General features: G+C 37.6%; 1 protein-coding gene across 3 annotated transcripts in view; it reads left to right on the top strand.

Moving 5' to 3' along the window:
- The window catches only part of Plcb1 (phospholipase C beta 1), a 616,577-nt gene that overhangs the window by 413,222 nt on the left and 185,873 nt on the right, over nucleotides 1–17,482 (top strand). For all 3 annotated transcript variants that reach the window (XM_048348812.1, XM_048348814.1, XM_048348813.1), the window contains 3 exons: nucleotides 11,146–11,225; nucleotides 12,940–12,993; nucleotides 13,995–14,070. In XM_048348812.1, coding sequence (XP_048204769.1) covers nucleotides 11,146–11,225; nucleotides 12,940–12,993; nucleotides 13,995–14,070 — 210 coding nt within the window. The remainder of the gene's footprint in view (nucleotides 1–11,145; nucleotides 11,226–12,939; nucleotides 12,994–13,994; nucleotides 14,071–17,482) is intronic.

The raw sequence follows: 17,482 nt of genomic DNA, 5'->3' as shown, positions 1-17,482 counted from the left end.
GGTGGTTTTTGTGTGGTCTTGCTTGTAATCTTTTGGGTAGATACCCAAAAGTGGGACTTCTGGGTTGTAGGGAAGCTCTATGTTTAGCCTTCTGAGGAACCTCCACACTGATTTCCAGAGTGGTTGAACAAGTTTGCTTTCCCTTTGGCCACATCCCCTCCAGCATTTGTTATTGTTAGTTTTCCTGATAATGGACATTCTTACTGGGGTGAAGTGGAATCTCAGTGTTGCTTTGATTTGCATTTCTTTTATAGCCAGTGATATAGAGCACTTCTTCATGTGTCTCTTGGCCATTTTCATTTCCTCTTCAGAGAAGTATCTTTTTAGGTTTGTAGTCCATTTGTTGAGGGGACAGTTGGTTCTATGAGGATTTGTTTTGGAGGAATTTAATTTTTTGAGTTTTTTGGAGGTTGAAATCAGGAAAGCAACTCCTTTTGCAATAACCTCAAAAAAACATAAAATACTTAGGAATAACCTTAACCAAAGAAGTGAAAGATCTCTATGATGAGAACTTTAAAATCCTGAAAAAGGAACTTAGGAAACTTAGCAGAACTTAGGAAATGGAAAACCTCCCATGCTCCTGGATTGGGAGAATTAACATTGTGAAAATTGCAATATTGCCAAAGGCTATCTACAAATTCATTGCAATACCCATCAATATCCCAACACTATTCTTCAATGAAATAGAGGAAGCAATCCAGAAATTCATTTGGAACAATAAAAGACCTAGAATAGCAAAAACAATCCTAAGTAAAAAGAACAATGCCAGAAGAACTTAAATACCAAACCTCAAGCTGTATTACAAAGCTATAGTAATAAAAACACCTTGGGATTGGCACAAGAACAGGCCTGAGGACCAACGGAACAGAACTGAAGACCCAGAAATGAATCCACAGATCTATAACGACCTAATCTTTGACAAAGGAGCTAGAAAGATAGGATGGAAGAAAGACAGCCTCGTCAACAAATGGTCCTGGCAAAACTGGATCAACTCCTCTAACAAACTGAAACTAGATCCTTATATATCACCCTGCACCAAAATCAATTACAAGTGTATCAAAGATCTGGAAGTAAAATCACAAACCCTGAGAACACTGCAAGAAGGAATAGGAGAAATGCTTGGGCTCCTTGGCACAAACCTTCCTTACCAAAGGCCCAGAAACACAACAAATCAAAGAAAGGTTGGACAAATGGGACTGCATCAAACTACAGAGCTTCTGCACAGCAAAGGACATAGTTTGCAAGATAAACAGAAAGCCCACAGATTGGGAGAAGTTCTTTATCTGCCATATAATGCACAAAGGCCTCATATCTAAAAAATATATATTCAGGACTCTTTTCTTTTTATGAGTAAGTAGGAAGCCATTAGATGATTTTGAGCTAAGGATGGTTATAGTCCAACCTAACACTCAACACTAAGCTGAAGAGAAGGATATCGTGGGATCTACGACATCACTTAAAGTATTAAAATGCATTAAACCAATTGTCAATGACTTGAATAAATATAAACCTTCAGGGGAGAAGAGGACAGTCTATGTAGACATGCAAATATGTTTATATATATGTATATACATATATATATAGAGAGAGAGAGAGAACTTATAAACATTTTGAGTATATGTTGTATACAAGAGAAAGAGGAATCAAACACTCTGCTAGAATTTTTGTCCCAAGGACCAGGAAAAATTGGTATATTGCTTACTGACATAGGAAAAAATTTAACCCAGAGTGTAAATTTTTGCCTGAAGAATACAGAAAGGGTTGAGTTTTGATCATGTTCAGTTTGAGATTATTAAATAACCACACCACTATTAAAGCAGAAATTTTGAGGAAGCTGTCAGATATTTGGGCCCAAGAGTTAAATGCAAAATATAAGGTACATTTTTGAGAGTTATTTGATACTTCAAAGTTATCTTAGTACCTAATAAAACTGATGAGATCAACCAGAAAGTGGTTGTAGCTAGAGAATATATCCAAGGTATGAATCATGACCACTCCAACATGGAGAGATGAGAATGATTCACAAGTAGGAGACTGAGATGGAGCAGCTGGTTAGGTGGTGTTCAGGTAAATGGGTGTCATTGTAAGCCAGGTAAGAAATGGTATTTTAATAGAAGAGAGTGATCTATTAAACCAAATATTAATCATAGTTCAGATAAGATAAAGGCCAAAAATTGACAGTTCAGTCTAATGATACAAAGATCATGGTTAACCTTATTAGAACTTAACTTCAGTTAAGCAATGGAGTGAAATCCCTGACAGGAGTGAATTCTAGGAACATGTGAGGAGGCCAGTAAAGAAATCTGAATAGATTGTTCTTTTGTGAATTTATGATATACAGACCAGCAGAGGGCTAGAGTGTAGTTCAGTGGCATGCAAAGGCCCTTGGTTTACTCCCAGACCCATAAGAAAACAGAATAAGCAATAAAAAGAATGATGATTAAAGCAGAAATGAGGTTAAGAGCAGACAACCCATAGCATGTTTATATACTGGTGGGAAAAATCATGTAGAAGGAAACCAAATGTTGGTGTGAGTAGAAGTACACTAGAACATGTCTTTAAATAGGTAAATAATCCCATAGCACTTAGTTCAGGACTTTAACTTACAGTCTGAGGGTCAAATTCAACCAACTGTTAGTTGTTGCTGTTTTATAAATAATGTTTTATTGGAACATAGAAACACCTGTTTGTTTCTGTATTGTTATGGCTGCTTTTACATGACAAAGTTTAGTAGTTATGATAAAATCCATTATTCCCACCCAAAGCCAAACATACTTACTATGGGATTTTGGGGTGGTAGGATAGAAATATGAAGACAGACAGACAAATAGAAAACAGACAGATAGGACAGATATAGTTAGATAGATAATCTCTTTGTATCAAATTTATTTATTTGTTTAACACATTAAATAGTTGTACAGAGGAATTTCACTTTTTAGTGAAAAATGTTTTGTTCTTTTTCTAACTCTAGTGAACTGCACAGAGAAGTTAAGTGTAGTAACCATTTTCTTTCTGTCTTTCCTTCTTTCTTTCTTTCTTCTTTTCTTGTCCAAGAAAAGGTCTCTTTATGTAGCCATGTAGCACAGTCTAGCCTGTAACTCGCTATGTAGTCCAGACTATCCCTAAATTTATAATCCTCCTTCCTCAGCCTCCCATTTATGCACCACAACACCTAGCAGAGGCTGGGTTTAGATATGAGCAAAAAACATTTCAGAAAAAGAAAGAAAGAGAAGTTCATTGATAGAGATGATGGAAACTACTCTGTGGAGTGGAGAATGCCACAGTTTCCTCAGTAATAGAAGTGATTCACTAAGAATAAGGACTTTTTATTTCTCAAGCACTTTTCAGCACTAGTTACTGAATTGCTTTAGAGATCTGACTGCAAAGGTTAACATGAACTACAAAAGACATTTATACCTATCCACAAAAAAAAAAGAATGGTGTTATTTTGAGCAAGCTAAATAACTGATTCATCAGATCAAATTTTCCTTTGCCCAGGCATTTGAAGACACAATAGTTTTCTGTTGCCTGCTCCATTTCAGACTGTATCCTATCTTCTGTTGGTTTGAGGAAGATTTGCGTGGAAATAGACTTTTAGCTCTCTATACCACTCCCCGAAGTGGAGCAGTCTACGCAGCACTGTGTGTAAATTGCAAAGGACAGATGGCTGTGTGCCAGAAATCACAGCTCCCAAGATTACTATATATGCTGGCATCTACCTTGGGATCTCCCGGACCCAATGTGCAGCTGTTGGGAGACTGCTCATTATCTGGGGAATCTCAGCAGGTCATGAAATCTGTCCCATAATTTAGCTCAGAGGAATCATCACATCCAAACAGGGGAAAAAAGTAAAACCTTCTTTAATTTTACATTTAGGAAATCACAATTATTTTCAGCATGTTTTTCCTGTAGGTCTGAAGGAAATCACAATTATTTTCTGCATGTTTTTCCTATAGATCTGATTTCCTTTCTGATCATCCATGATGAAAATTGAATACTTGGCTTTTGGGGATACCTGAAGGAGTAGTCTAAGAAATATTAAGTCATATATGATGAGACCAGAAATACAGAAGCCCCTATGGCTGCCCTCCTGGAGTTCCCCATCCTCACTACACATCTGGGCCCTCTACAGTGGAGAGAGGTTGTCTATCACCCTAAAGAATTTGAGATTTCCGGCCCTGACAGGAATTCCTAAGTAGTTTGACACTGATGGGACTGGGGGTTGTCATTGTTATTTACCACTCAGTGTGTCACATTTCAGGCAGATTGTTTCCTCAGTCTAGGAACTGAACTATTAAATTTGCCAGTGGGTTGAAACTGAAATGTCCGTTGCCTGGCGGAACAAAGAAATTTTGGATTTTTTTACATCTACATGAGCATTCACAGACACCATTGTTTTCAACCCTTCCTTCTCAAAACACTGACTTCTCTTAAGCATATAAAAATACTAAAAATTAAAAAAAATCATTCTTCTGGTACAGCCTTGCTAAGGAAAAGTGAACTAGGGATTTGGATGTTATTGTGAAATGTAACATACCCAGAAGGACCAAGTTCCTCCTATGACAATATACTGCTGCATGTTATATCTTATCATAGTGGAAGAAATTTGTTGGCCAATGAGATTCTCCCCCATGTTCTGCACTTGAATTTTAGATGAGTGTCAATCAGGTGAAGGATATGCACACTGCAACTTTCATCTTGTGAAATTGTCTCCCATTAGAACACCTATAGGAAAGTTTAATGGTTCAGAACTCAAAAACTATATTTATAATAAAAAAGAGGGAGAGAAAGGTGACTTGACCTTCAATCTCCTCCTTATTCAGAGATAAGTAGTGACCACTGCTACCCTGAAAACAGTAGAAGAAAGTCCCTCATGCCTTCTGTCTGCTGGGTATTTCACCTGCATTTGTTAAACATGAGGGTTTTTGGGGGGTTATTCTTTTTTTTTTTTTGGAGCCAGCATTCTGGGATGCCACATAAAGGAGAGGAGGTCAAAATGAAGGGAAAATATGAACCTTGAGACACAGAAATGACTGTGATTTCTGACTGAGTATAAGCCCATCTCTCTCCAGAAAAGGAAGACTGAAAACCATGAGAGCAGAGTCAACCCTTCCCATCTACCCACCTCCAAATGCAGGGGGAGGCTTTGTTCTTCCACATCACATTCTTGGCTCCAATGCTTGGCAGCGAGGATGCTTGAAGTGTGTATTATTTTATCCCTCACCTTGAAATAGGCATACAGGTGCAGAATGAAAAACACAAGGGAATAAAGGAAGAGGAGGAGGAGGAGGAGGAGGAGGAGGAGGAGGAGGAGGAGGAGGGGGAGGAGGAGAGGAGGGGGAGGAGAAGGGGGGAGGAGGAAGGGGGTAGGAAGAGGAGGGGGGTTAGGAAGAGGAGAGGGGAGGAGGAGGGGGGGAGGAAGAAGAGGAGGAGGAGGAGGAGGAGGAGGAGGGGGAGGAGGAGGAGGAGGGGGAGGAGGAGGAGGAGGGGGAGGAGAGGGGGGAGGAGGAAGGGGGTAGAAGAGGAGGGGGGTTAGGAAGAGGAGAGGGGAGGAGGAGGGGGGGAGGAAGAGGAGGAGGAGGAGGAGGAGGAGGAGGAGGAGGAGGAGGAGGAGGAGGAGGAGGAGGAGGAGGAGGAGGAGGAAGATGAAGACAAATTCCAAGATTTTTTTCAAACTAAAAAGGATTCTACAAAAATATATTATTTATTTTTTACCCCCAGATAAAACATTGGGGACAATACATAGCATCCTTGTAGAGAAACAGGTTTATCCTGATAATAGTAACTTAACCAAATAGAGGTAGTTTAGCCAAATGTCTCTAGTCACTAATCAGTAAGGAGTGTGTGGGGGTGTGCGCGTGTGGGGTGTGTGTGTGTGTGTGCATGTGCATTGATATTAAGGCTTAAACTCAGTGCCTGGGTACTCTCCTTTAGCTTTTTTACTCAAGGTAGATACTTTACCACCTGAGCCACGTCTCCACTTCTAGTTTTTTGCTAGTTAATTGCAGATAAGAATCTCACAGCCTTTTCTACTAAGGCGAGGCTATCTTCAAACAACAATCATCTGATCTCAGCCTCCTGAGTAGCTAGAATTACAGGCATGAATCACCAGGGCCCAACTCACTAAGGATTTTTTAAGAAGCCTTGGAGTAGGCTGACAATCAATAGACTAGTGATACTGAAGTAGAAAAAACAATAATCAAAGAAATCCCCAGGAAGTGCTGGACAGCAGAATGGTTTTTCAGTTTGAAACATGCTGGTTGGAAAGGGCCATACTGAAGAGGTGGGATTTGAGGAAAATGCTGAAGAAATGGGTGGGGTGATTCAAGCTTAGCTTGGGTAGAAAAGGCCTGGGCCACAGCGCTCAGCATGTAGTAAGGACAATGATGAGTCCAGAGTGACTGAATGGGGCAAATAGACAGGAAGGGATAGTGAGACATAAGGTGGAGGCAGGATTGATGGTTGAACCAGTTGGTGATGTCATAATCACTGTAAGAACTTGATCGCTCTGACACATGAAACTATTGTATCATTTGCAGCAAGACACTGATTTGTTGAGCCATATTTTAACAGCGTTACCCTGGCTGTAGAAAGACAGAGGCTGGAGTATTTGTGGTAGAGACGTGGATGTGGGGTTGGGTGAATCCATTTTGAATAGAAAAAGCCAAAATATTTTCTGTTGGATGCAATTCTTGCCATGAAAGAAAGGTGAGAGCTAATGGTGACTTTAGGGTTTCTTTTGGAATGTGTGTTCATTGAGATGGAAAAACAGGGGAGAACATTCAAAGTTAGGCTTGGAACATAGAATTATAAGCACAGGTGTGACTTCTTATGTTTCTTACAATGCCAAGGTAGAGCAGGAGGGTGCTGAGTTCAAGCCCCAATTACCTGCGCACACACAAATATCAGCCGTCTATTCTTCTGTGACTTCCACAGACAGGAGCACTGACGAAGTGAAGTCATCAAAGCCAAAGGCAAAGAATGGTTCCTAGAGCAGAGCAGAGAAGGGGCTAATAGGATCAGCTAATGCCAAATGCCCCTTCATTTGAAGGAGAAGAATCTCACTTACTAAAGGGTTTATAAAGTAAAATTGGTAGGTATGTTTAAGGCAATTTAAAACAAATCAATTTCCAAATGAGAAAATGATGTTTTAGCAGAATTCAGTCATTATGTAATAAGTTAATGAGGCACTACCTGTACCTAGTTTACAACTCAATTTAAAGGAATGCAGTTCTAATTTTGTCAAATTTCACTTAGGAAATAAGCAACACCACTTAACTTCGAAGAAAATGTGATTACTTCCCTTTCTATGCCTGATTGATACACATCTTGCTAAGGAAACTAGGTCATTTTTTTTAACCTCTTATTTTAACTTGGTCTCCTCAAATGGAATTGTTAAAAAATAAGCAGTAATATCAACTATTCTTACAGAACCTACCTGTATACATTTGTGGTTTATATAGTACACAGTGGGAAGATTAGAAGGCATAATAGCAAGTGTTGTCATAAAAGAGAAATGAGGTAGTTGGAAGTCACCATTCCAAGAATGTGACAGATTGACATGAATAGTGTAGAGGGTTCCACATTTGAACATTGAATTAACATTGCGAAGTTGAGCAAAGGAACAATTTTGGAAACTCACTGAGGTGAAAGGAGAAAGTCTCCTTAGCTACTGCAAAAAATATAGATAATAGGTAAATCATTTATGTATATAATATGCTATATTAACTATATTTATTATGAGATATGATATATGTGTAAAGCTATATGTTTTGAGGCTCACAATGACATAAATGCATAGCTCATAAACTTCTCATTGAGAAAACTGCAAGTGTCTTTCTCTTCAACTCTTCCCAGAATTTTCTTTTGGATGATCTTCATCCATTTTCTGCTGCTATAATAAAATACCTGAAACTGCAATAATACAATACCTGAAACTGAATAATTTATTTATTTAAAAACTTAAAAATAGAAGTTCATCTTAACATTTTCTGGAAGCCTGAAGTACAAGCTTCGGAATTGTATCCAGGAAAGACCTCCAGGGGTGAGGAGATGATAGAAAAGCTGGAGGACCAGCAGGTACACACAGAAGAGACATAAAGAGAGTCTGCATTATCAAAACTCACTCTCACAGTCACTAAATCCAGTCCCATGTGAATGAGAACTCTCTTACTACTGGGAAAACTAACCCAGTCCTCCCAGATACCCCTCCCAGGGCAGCACTAACCTTTCTTAATGACTTAATTCCCTCTTAATGAACCCATTCCCCAACATCATCACAATGGCAATTAAATTGCAGCATAAACTTCAGGGGGAAAAACCATATCCAAACCACAGCCAGGGGCTTTCATTTGTTTCCATTCAACAATTCTCTTAGCCTTCATTTTAATTTGGTTTCACTACACTGATATTTCCCCCATTTGTCAGAAGAACAAGTGTAAAGAGGTCTAGAGACATACTAGACCTTGACCTTGCACATTTTGACAGTGATTCATAAAATGTGGGTCTTTGTACATCTACATGATCTATTATCTATCTATATCTATTTACTATCTATCTATAGCTATAATATTTATATACATATATGTTTATATATCACATGCATATATGTTATGCACACATATATGTTATTTACACATGTATTATGTGTACATAACTAGCACATACTTCAAATTTACCAAATGTTGTCATTATGATATAGTTTATTACTTTTAAACATATATATGTACATATATATAAATTTAAAACATTACTCTGCTTTTCAACCCAGTTTAAATCTAACTAGACTGTGACCCTTACTTTTCTTATTTATTCCCTGTTTTACCTGGAGCAAGTTCTATTTTCAAGGGTAAATAGTAATACTGTATCTATTTTTACATGGTTTTCTGAGGTGAGTGGTATAAATCTGGGGATAGCAAACTAAGGCCTGAGGGCTATAGGTAGCCTACCGTCTATTTTAAGAGGAGAAAAAGGGGAAAAGGCAGACACAAAAGCAGTGTATAGCCTACAAAATTAAGAAGAATGAGAAAAGGGGTAGGTAGGGGAGCGATGAGTGAGAATGTTGAAAGGGGTCACATTGATCAAGATATATTGTACTCATAAACTGCTTTGTTCAATGTCAGTTCTTTTGTACTACTATCTAAAGATAATAATAAAAAATAAAGGGGCTGGGAATTGGCTTAGCAGTAGAGTACTTGTGTAGCTCGCATGAAGCCCTTGGTTCAATTCCTCAGCACTACATACACAGAAAAAGCCAGAAGTAGTGCTATGGCTCAAGTGGTAGTGTGTTAGCCTTGAGCAAAAGGAAGCCAGGACAGTGCTCAGGCCCTGAGCTCAAGCCCCAGGATGGGCAACAAATAAATAACAAAATAAAGAAAGGCAAGATAAATAAATAACCAATTGATAGCTGTGGCCTACAACTAAGGAAGAGTCACAAAACAAACACAGTGTATCTCTACTTTCAAAACAAATATGAATCCAATATTAATCAGACAAATAGGCTTTAAGTCAAAAACGTAAAGACGGTCATTATATAAAAAAGGGCAAGGTCATCAAAATGATATAAAGATTTTAAGTATGCATGTACCTAACAGTGGAGGACCTAACTATATTAAAGAAAATATTAATAGGCCCAAGAAACATTATAAAATGTGATATTTAATATTATGGTACCTGGAGATGTTATTTCACTAAGAAGAAATCCAAGTCCATTACAATAGTATTTGAAGCAAGCACTCTTGCTCACTAGGCCATATTCCCAGCCCTTATTGCAACAGTATTATATGATTGACTATCTCATGTCATTTTCTCTTAGAGAGAAACAGATTTTGGCTCCAAATATTTACGATGTGTTGAAAATTGTCCTCAAGAGTGGATGGGGATAGGAAGTTGAGGATTTAGTTCAGTGGAAGAGAGAGCATTGAGTTCAATACTCAGATCTGAAGGGGAAAAAAAAGAAGAAAAGAGAGCTAGAAGGAACAGGGGAATCTGACCTCATATCTGTAATCCTAGCTACTCAGGAAACTTGAGATCTGAAGATCATGGTTCAAAGTCAGTGTGAAAAGGAAAGTCTGTGAGACTCTTATCTCCAGTTAACCAAAGGGGGGAAAAAGGTAAAAGTTTAAATGTAGTCAAATGTAGACAGAATTCTAGGCCTTGAGCAAAATCACTTGGGAACAGCACGTAGACTCTATGTTCAAGCCCCAGGGCTGGCATCACCACCACCAAAAAGAAATGGACAGGGATTAAGAAAGGGCAGTATGGATGGGATAGATTGGATCAAAGTGTATTTCATGCATGTTTCCAATATCACAATGGAGTGCCTTTGAAGAACTGATTTATGCTAGTGATTTTTAAAGAATGAGTAAGCACAGAACTCAGAAGAATAAATGAAATTGTAAAAAGAATGGCTATAATGGCTGTAATCCTAGCCACTTACTTAGGAGGCGGAGATCTCCTGAGGATCACAGTTGAATGCAAGATAGAACAGAAAAGTCTGCTAAATTCCATCTCCAATTAACTAGCAAACATCTGGACTAGAGATGTAGCTCATGTAATAGAGCACTAGCTGTAAGTAAGCTGACCACACGTATGGCTCTGAGTTCACAGAGAATGAGGAATCACCCTTCTTCTTTGTAGTCTTGCTAGTTTCATTTTCTTTGAAGCCAAGGCAAATGACTAGCGAGGGACCCTAGCACACACAACTTCTAGAAGTGTGTATATCATTGAAATTTCCCCAATATAGCTACTTTGGCCTTAGTAGCAAAGTAGAAAGATGAGTATGTATTGTTCTGTTAATACTATATTTACCATATTTTAAACTTTTCTGTTACTCCTTTTCTATTTTTAATTTAAGGAAAATAATGAAATGTGTTTAGTTATTGAAGGCAACGTAGCAGTTTCTTATCAACAGGGATTTAGGGGGAAAAAAGCAGGAAAAAAAATCTTTGTTTATATATAAAGAACATTTTCTTTGGAGGAGTCACCTGGGATTCAAATTTAATTGTATCACTTTTACCAGTAGCGTGCATGGGACCTAGGGCCATCCAAATGGAGCCAATTTGTCTTCCTGGAAGCTAAGCTAAAAGCATGCCTCATGACTGAGCAATATTTAGGCTAATGCGGGTGTAATCTACATTTTTTTAGGAATGGACAAATGAGGTTTTCAGTTTGGCAACCAACCTGCTGGCCCAAAACATGTCCAGGGATGCATTTCTGGAAAAAGCGTAAGTACCTCTCATTTTATTGCTAAGGGTGTTGCTATTTCTGAGTGGTTTCCTTTCCCCTTTGTTAGCCTTTTGTTTAGGCAGCCCCAGCATCTCACATTAATAAACATAAATTCTCCTTTGAGACTTGTTAGAGAATTGATACCCTCACTGTTTAGAATTGGAAGACTTCCAAGAAAGATCGTTCTTTTTTCCTTCAGGCTGGTCATTGTGTTATGCCTGAGCTGAGCCTGAATGTCAATGCTTTTGACACACCACAAGAAGATACATTCAAATCTGGGCAGCTGTGTTCACAACTAGAAATGGTGAATTTCAGAGACTCTGTGCTTCTGTATCTGTTTGCCTGCGTCTTGGTTATGAATCTGAGGAAGAGAATAAACAGCATATATCTTCCTTGTATCTCTGATAAAGGCTACCGTGACTTCCTGCCTACTTAAATCAATAGACTGCTGTCCATCAAAGCAAAGATGAGCAAGGAAAGAGCACAGAAAGGAAGCAAAGGGAGAAGGGAAAGAAAAAGAGAGGGAAAGTAATGCAAAACAAATTAGTAAATCATTTTGGAATTCAAACCACTTTTCTAAAAAATCATCTGATCAAAGAAACCACATGGGCAGCAAGGAAAGTTGGTTGTGTTCCTTTTGGAGCCTTTTGGAGCCCGTGGTCGTCAAAGAGGCTGGAAACTATTTGCATCAAAACTATGAGCAGAAATAACAGGCAGTCTCTTTTACTGAATGGATTTCTCTCTTGCCTCTCGTTTGGTCAGACAGCCATCATTCCAGTCCTTATAGCTTGGCCACATTTCTTTTTGTTCTTCTACCAATTTCTTTTTCCATTTAGTCCCAGCTCTTCATTTAACATGCTTCTTTAGGGGACCATTTTCTCCTGAATGATTTACCTTAAGAATTCTTCCAGCTCCTTCCTTCCTTGCTTTTCCTTTATTTTTACCCTGTCACTGATTTTAGCACCTTTCATCCAACAGATATCTCTAACATATTCATTCTTTCAGGCAAAGTGAATGGAAGGAAACAAAGAGACAGGACATTCTACCCAAAACTGACTTCTATCAGCTGGTTGACAAATCAGTATCTTGCAAACGTCTGTTCCAGACAGGCGTCTCTCTGTGATGACTTGCTAAGGACCTCGTGGAACATGGCTTTTGGGAAACATAAACATTTCAGTCATGTACTTAGATATGGGATATAGGGGTCTCAGTGTGTGATACAGTATTCCGCATTTACACTCCTATCAGCAGGGAGTGAAAGATATATTGTCCTATCTTTGTATACATTTAAAGTAGCTGAAGAGATAAATATAGTTGGTAGATTCCATCCTATAATGAGAATGAATGCTCTACAACTACAAGCAAGATATAGATAGAGCTCAAAAATATAAAGCTGAGTGGAAAGAAAAAAATCCAAACACAAAGGAATATAATCTTATTTTTGAAAGGTGAAAAAAGGGCAAAAAAATTTATTAATGATTCTTACCATCAGGATAATAATTCCTTTGGTGGGGGTCTGAGAGGGGATTCTGAACCACTAATAAGGTGACATTTTTCTAGTTCTTGTTCAGGTTACCAATTTGGTGGTTCAGTTTGTGAAAATTCAGCAAACTGCCCATGCACATAGGCTTTTGAAAAAACATCTGCATATTTTGTTTTGCACTACAATTCTGATTTAAAAAGTTAAACCTTGCCTTTCTGCTCCTCCAACAGATATACAAAACTAAAGTTGCAAGTCACTCCAGAAGGGCGGATTCCTCTCAAAAAGTAAGTTTCTTGAGCATGCCCCATGATTCATTTGCTTTTTCTCAGTGATTTGGTTGTGTGCCATGCTCTGTTTGGTTTCTCCACCCTCCAAAGTGGAAGCATGGAAACGTGTGGGAATTCTATTCTCCTGCAGTCATGTCTCACATCAGAGCAGCTGGCCTCCTCAACACATTTCCTGTGGTATCATTTTCAAGAAATACCAAAGCAGAGAGTGGGTGGGGAGAGTAGGAAGGGAACCTCATTGCTAAACCCAGAAAACCACTTGAGATTCAGATCTATTTTAGGAGAACAAACGAAGTGACTTCAGCAGCTCTTGTCAACATGGCTAGAGCCTACAGGCAGGGCTCACAGGACACCTAGGAGACAAAACAGGAGCAGGAGCAAGAAGAAAACTAAAGAACAAATCCAGTCTAAAGGAGATATCAGCTCACCTGAGTTTGGGACATAGGATTTTCTAATGATTCAATAAGAATATATATTATATATATATATATATAAATTCAAATTATTATATTAAATTATCCAGAACTTAAGTTCTGTGGGTTTTTTTATGTGAAAGAATATAGTAAGCAAAGAAAGTATATGTTTAGACAATGTTAGCTAAAAAGATTTAATCTGTGGTCCTGTGAATTTAAAAAAAAAGAAGTTAAATTATCAATATTATAATATATACTCTTGGAGGTACCTTAAGGACAAAGTTGTGAACATTTCTTAGTTCACTGTTTAGTAGGAGATGTCTCTTAATGCAAAAGTTTTTAAGTGAATCTTCCTGATAATCTCAGCACATTGATATTCTATTGGACACTAATGTTTTAAAAGCACGCACATTGGTCTTGGAGAACACAGATGCAGACATATGAAAAAAAGGGCATGTACTCATACTTTAAAGGCAAATAAGGAATAGGTTTGATCCCATGTAATATCCTAAGTCAGTGTCTTCCGTAAGTGAGCTATGGTGCAGCCTTCTAACCAGCTCTCCCCTGTGTGTTTTCACTTCACAGCATATATCGCTTATTCTCTGCAGACCGCAAGCGAGTTGAAACTGCATTAGAGGCTTGTAGTCTTCCATCTTCACGGGTGAGTGTGTTGCTTGAAAATGACACCACTGCACAATAGCTTGTAATAAGTCATACTAAATACACAGTATCCCATTGTCCCAGCCGTACCTGACATAATTTTGTACCATTGAAAAACCCCAAACTTATTTGTTAATATCTGCAGTATACAAGATGATTGTTAGATTCTTTCATACCCATAACCCCCAATAATTCAATCGAGAATGACTCTTTCTTTTTCTAGAGTTAAATCAATAATTGGGGCTGAGATGTGTCTCCATGGTAGAGCACATGGTTAGGATGTAAGAGGCCTCAGTTTGATTCCTAGCACTGGGGCTGGGAGAGTGGGGGAGAAAAAGAGAGTGGGGAGAGGGACAGAGTGAGGATGTGAAGAGGGAGGAAGGGAGGGAAGGATGAAGGAAGTCAGCAATACCCAAAGTTCACTATTATCAAGAAAACAATTCCTTTAAGACAATCCAGATCTATCATTAATAAAAAGCCCCATCTTGATGTCACTTGTGATTTTCACCAAAGGTAGTGTAAAGCTTTTTTGGTTAGAAAGATAAATAGTAAATTCACTTTCTACTTTTAACATTTCTAATTTTAAGATGAGGAAGTCACACACACACAAACACACACAATTAGTATGCTATTGCCTATCCACAAATAAGTAGGAAACAAATGCTCTGTAGAGCTCTAGTCAAAGGTGTCACAGGAAGGGATGTTGAGGCAACACAGCTTGGAGATCTCCCATTTTCCTCTTAGATGGTAGAGAATGGATAGGCATATAACATGTCCTTCTTCTTCCCTAGCCCTCAAGCCTCTCCATATACATTAACCTCCTAGAAGGAAGTAACTTCCTTTTATTTCAACTCATTTCTCCACAACTGATTGAAAGACTTTGTTCCCATTGCATCTGAGAGAACAGAGTCTATTGCATACATTTTGTTTTTTCATGCTATATGCAGAGCTCTCTTTTCTCTCCCAAATTATTTTTATCCCAGTATCTAAGCAACAAGTAAGTACTTACCTAAGGACAACACTGACTTTAAATAAAGGTTCTGAGCTTCTTGAAACACACTAGCTATGTTCAAGTTGCATTAATGTAATTGTGAATCTATTCTCTGCATTGAATTATTCAAAAGAAAAATGTCCTGAGAGCTGTTTATAAAATTTATCAGCCAATTCTTGTGAATATCTTTCAGAAAAATAAAAGTTTATTAACAACTTTGGTATGTCACAGAAAAAAATCTAATACCACTTTTACTTTTGTGTAATTAAAGACTAGTAATAACAATGCTAGACACAGCTTGGAAAAGGGTTCTCTCTGTCATATATATATATATATATATATATATATATATATATATATATATATATATATCCCCTTCCAGTGTTTCTTTGCCTCTCTCCCTCTCACCCTTCCTTCTTTTCTTCCATTATTCCTCCCTTCCTTGTATTTTTATCGGCATTTCTAGGAACTGAACCTAAATCCATTATACATGCTAGATAAGCCTTCTGCCACTGAGTTGAATCTCCAGCCCTTTCCTTTCATTTTAATAAGCAAAATGAAGTGCTGGGATGTGCTTACTTTCATGATTCTGTTAGTCTTTGGCACAGGAAAGCTTTAACAATGAAGGCCCTGTCACTGATTCGGCAACTATTCCTGGAGCCCTGACTACCTGCCTAGAGGCACCGAGCATATGGCGGTGTTTCAAATGAAGTACAGGGTGTCAAGAACTTCAGACTCTTCCAAGGAAATTAGTCTGTAAACACATCAACAATTACATCTGTAAGTTAGGAGTAGCACTATTTAAAAAATGAAATGCTGACACTGAGAATAAGAATCATTCCAGGAAAAAAAAAATTCAGTACACAAAACCCCAAGGCAAGGAAGAATTCACTGGGTAGGTGCAACTGAGAAAAGACTTCTGCATTTAATTATAAAGGAGTAACTGAGAAAAGACCCCTATATTTAATTATAAAGGAAAAGTATGAGAAGGGATTATTAAGACATGCAGAGAGGGTTGGCTTTGTACTCACTTCTCATTTTTATCTTTTTGGGCCATATTCTGTAAAATGCAATGATCTAAAATTTTAACTCATAAAATACACCTAGCTAAGGTAAAGAAGGAATAGAAAATGAAGCTGACGAGAAAACAAAATCCATCAATCCATTTTCAGTGAATTACATTTTTCTATACAACTGAATTCTGATGATATAGTCAATAAACATAAATTGAATCTTTGGAATCCATTATATCTATTATAGGTTCAAATTTTCAATTCAATGTCAACTGGAGACACATTAGAAAGAAAATGAAATTGAAATAGCAAGAATTAAGTTTAAAATGGAAAAAACACTATCTTTACAAAATTAAGTATAATGACTTTTCAAAATGAACTGAAGATGGTTTTAAAACATAATGAGCCTCCATTATAGTTTGGTAAGATCATTATTCACAGTAAAGAACAATATTGGAAGACTTGGTAGAATTGGAATACTTAAAACTAATCCCAAACCAAAAGGCAGTTTCAGAGCCAGAAAATAAATGTTTCTGTGAAGAGACAATAGTACATCCAAACTATATTTTAAGTCCTGTGGTTATTTCATATCTATCAGTCAGCAGAAATAGTCACTAAATAGCTGGAAGATTCCAGAAGTATTAAGAAGTATTAAGAATGGATATTCTACACACTCCACAGATAGCTGGTTCTGCATAAATAGGAGTCTGTGTTATAGCCAGCCATCATTCAAACTACAGTTTAATTGTGTTCTGTAAATAGATACATTACCAGAAACACAGTGGATATCCTGTTGAAATTTTTTTTAACATTATCTTTGTGCACATTGTTGGAGATAATTAATACACTTGAACTTGTATGCTAGCTGACACGATTCATTGGAATAACACATTCCTGAAGAGGGTATTCCTTTGGAGATTACAGTGGCTCGCCTCAAGTCACCCTAATTGTGAAAAAGTAGTACTATGCCTAAAAAGAGAGATAAAGCAATTACTTCCCTTCTATTAATATCTGAACATATTTTCCAGTGAGACCTTTGAAAATCTTTCCATATTCAGAAAAGTATGACTCTACCCACAAGCTTTCTGAGAATTGAAAATAATTTATTTGTACCAAATTCCCCTGACCAAAGGCTTATTAACTTAAAAAGAACTCAGTGACAGTCGAATTGTAGACTTGCAATAGCATGGCCTTGTGTGATTGCATTTTAATGAACAAGGTCAGAAGGAAATTCCTGTATTTGTTTTAAAGACCAAAATTTCTTATAGTTTATCTATGCTCACATATAATAATAGCAAAAGTATTTTGGATTTAAAGCTATTATATATTTTACTAACTAATAAGGTGAATAAAATTTACTAAGCAACTTCTCCCAATAGCTGCAGTGTGTTGCTCTTCATCTATGCTTT

The sequence above is a fragment of the Perognathus longimembris genome, chromosome 6 (assembly GCF_023159225.1).
Source record: "Perognathus longimembris pacificus isolate PPM17 chromosome 6, ASM2315922v1, whole genome shotgun sequence".
NCBI lineage: Eukaryota > Metazoa > Chordata > Mammalia > Rodentia > Heteromyidae > Perognathus > Perognathus longimembris.
The sequence above is the reverse complement of the archived record's forward strand: the minus strand, read 5'-3'. Positions and strand labels throughout refer to the sequence as shown.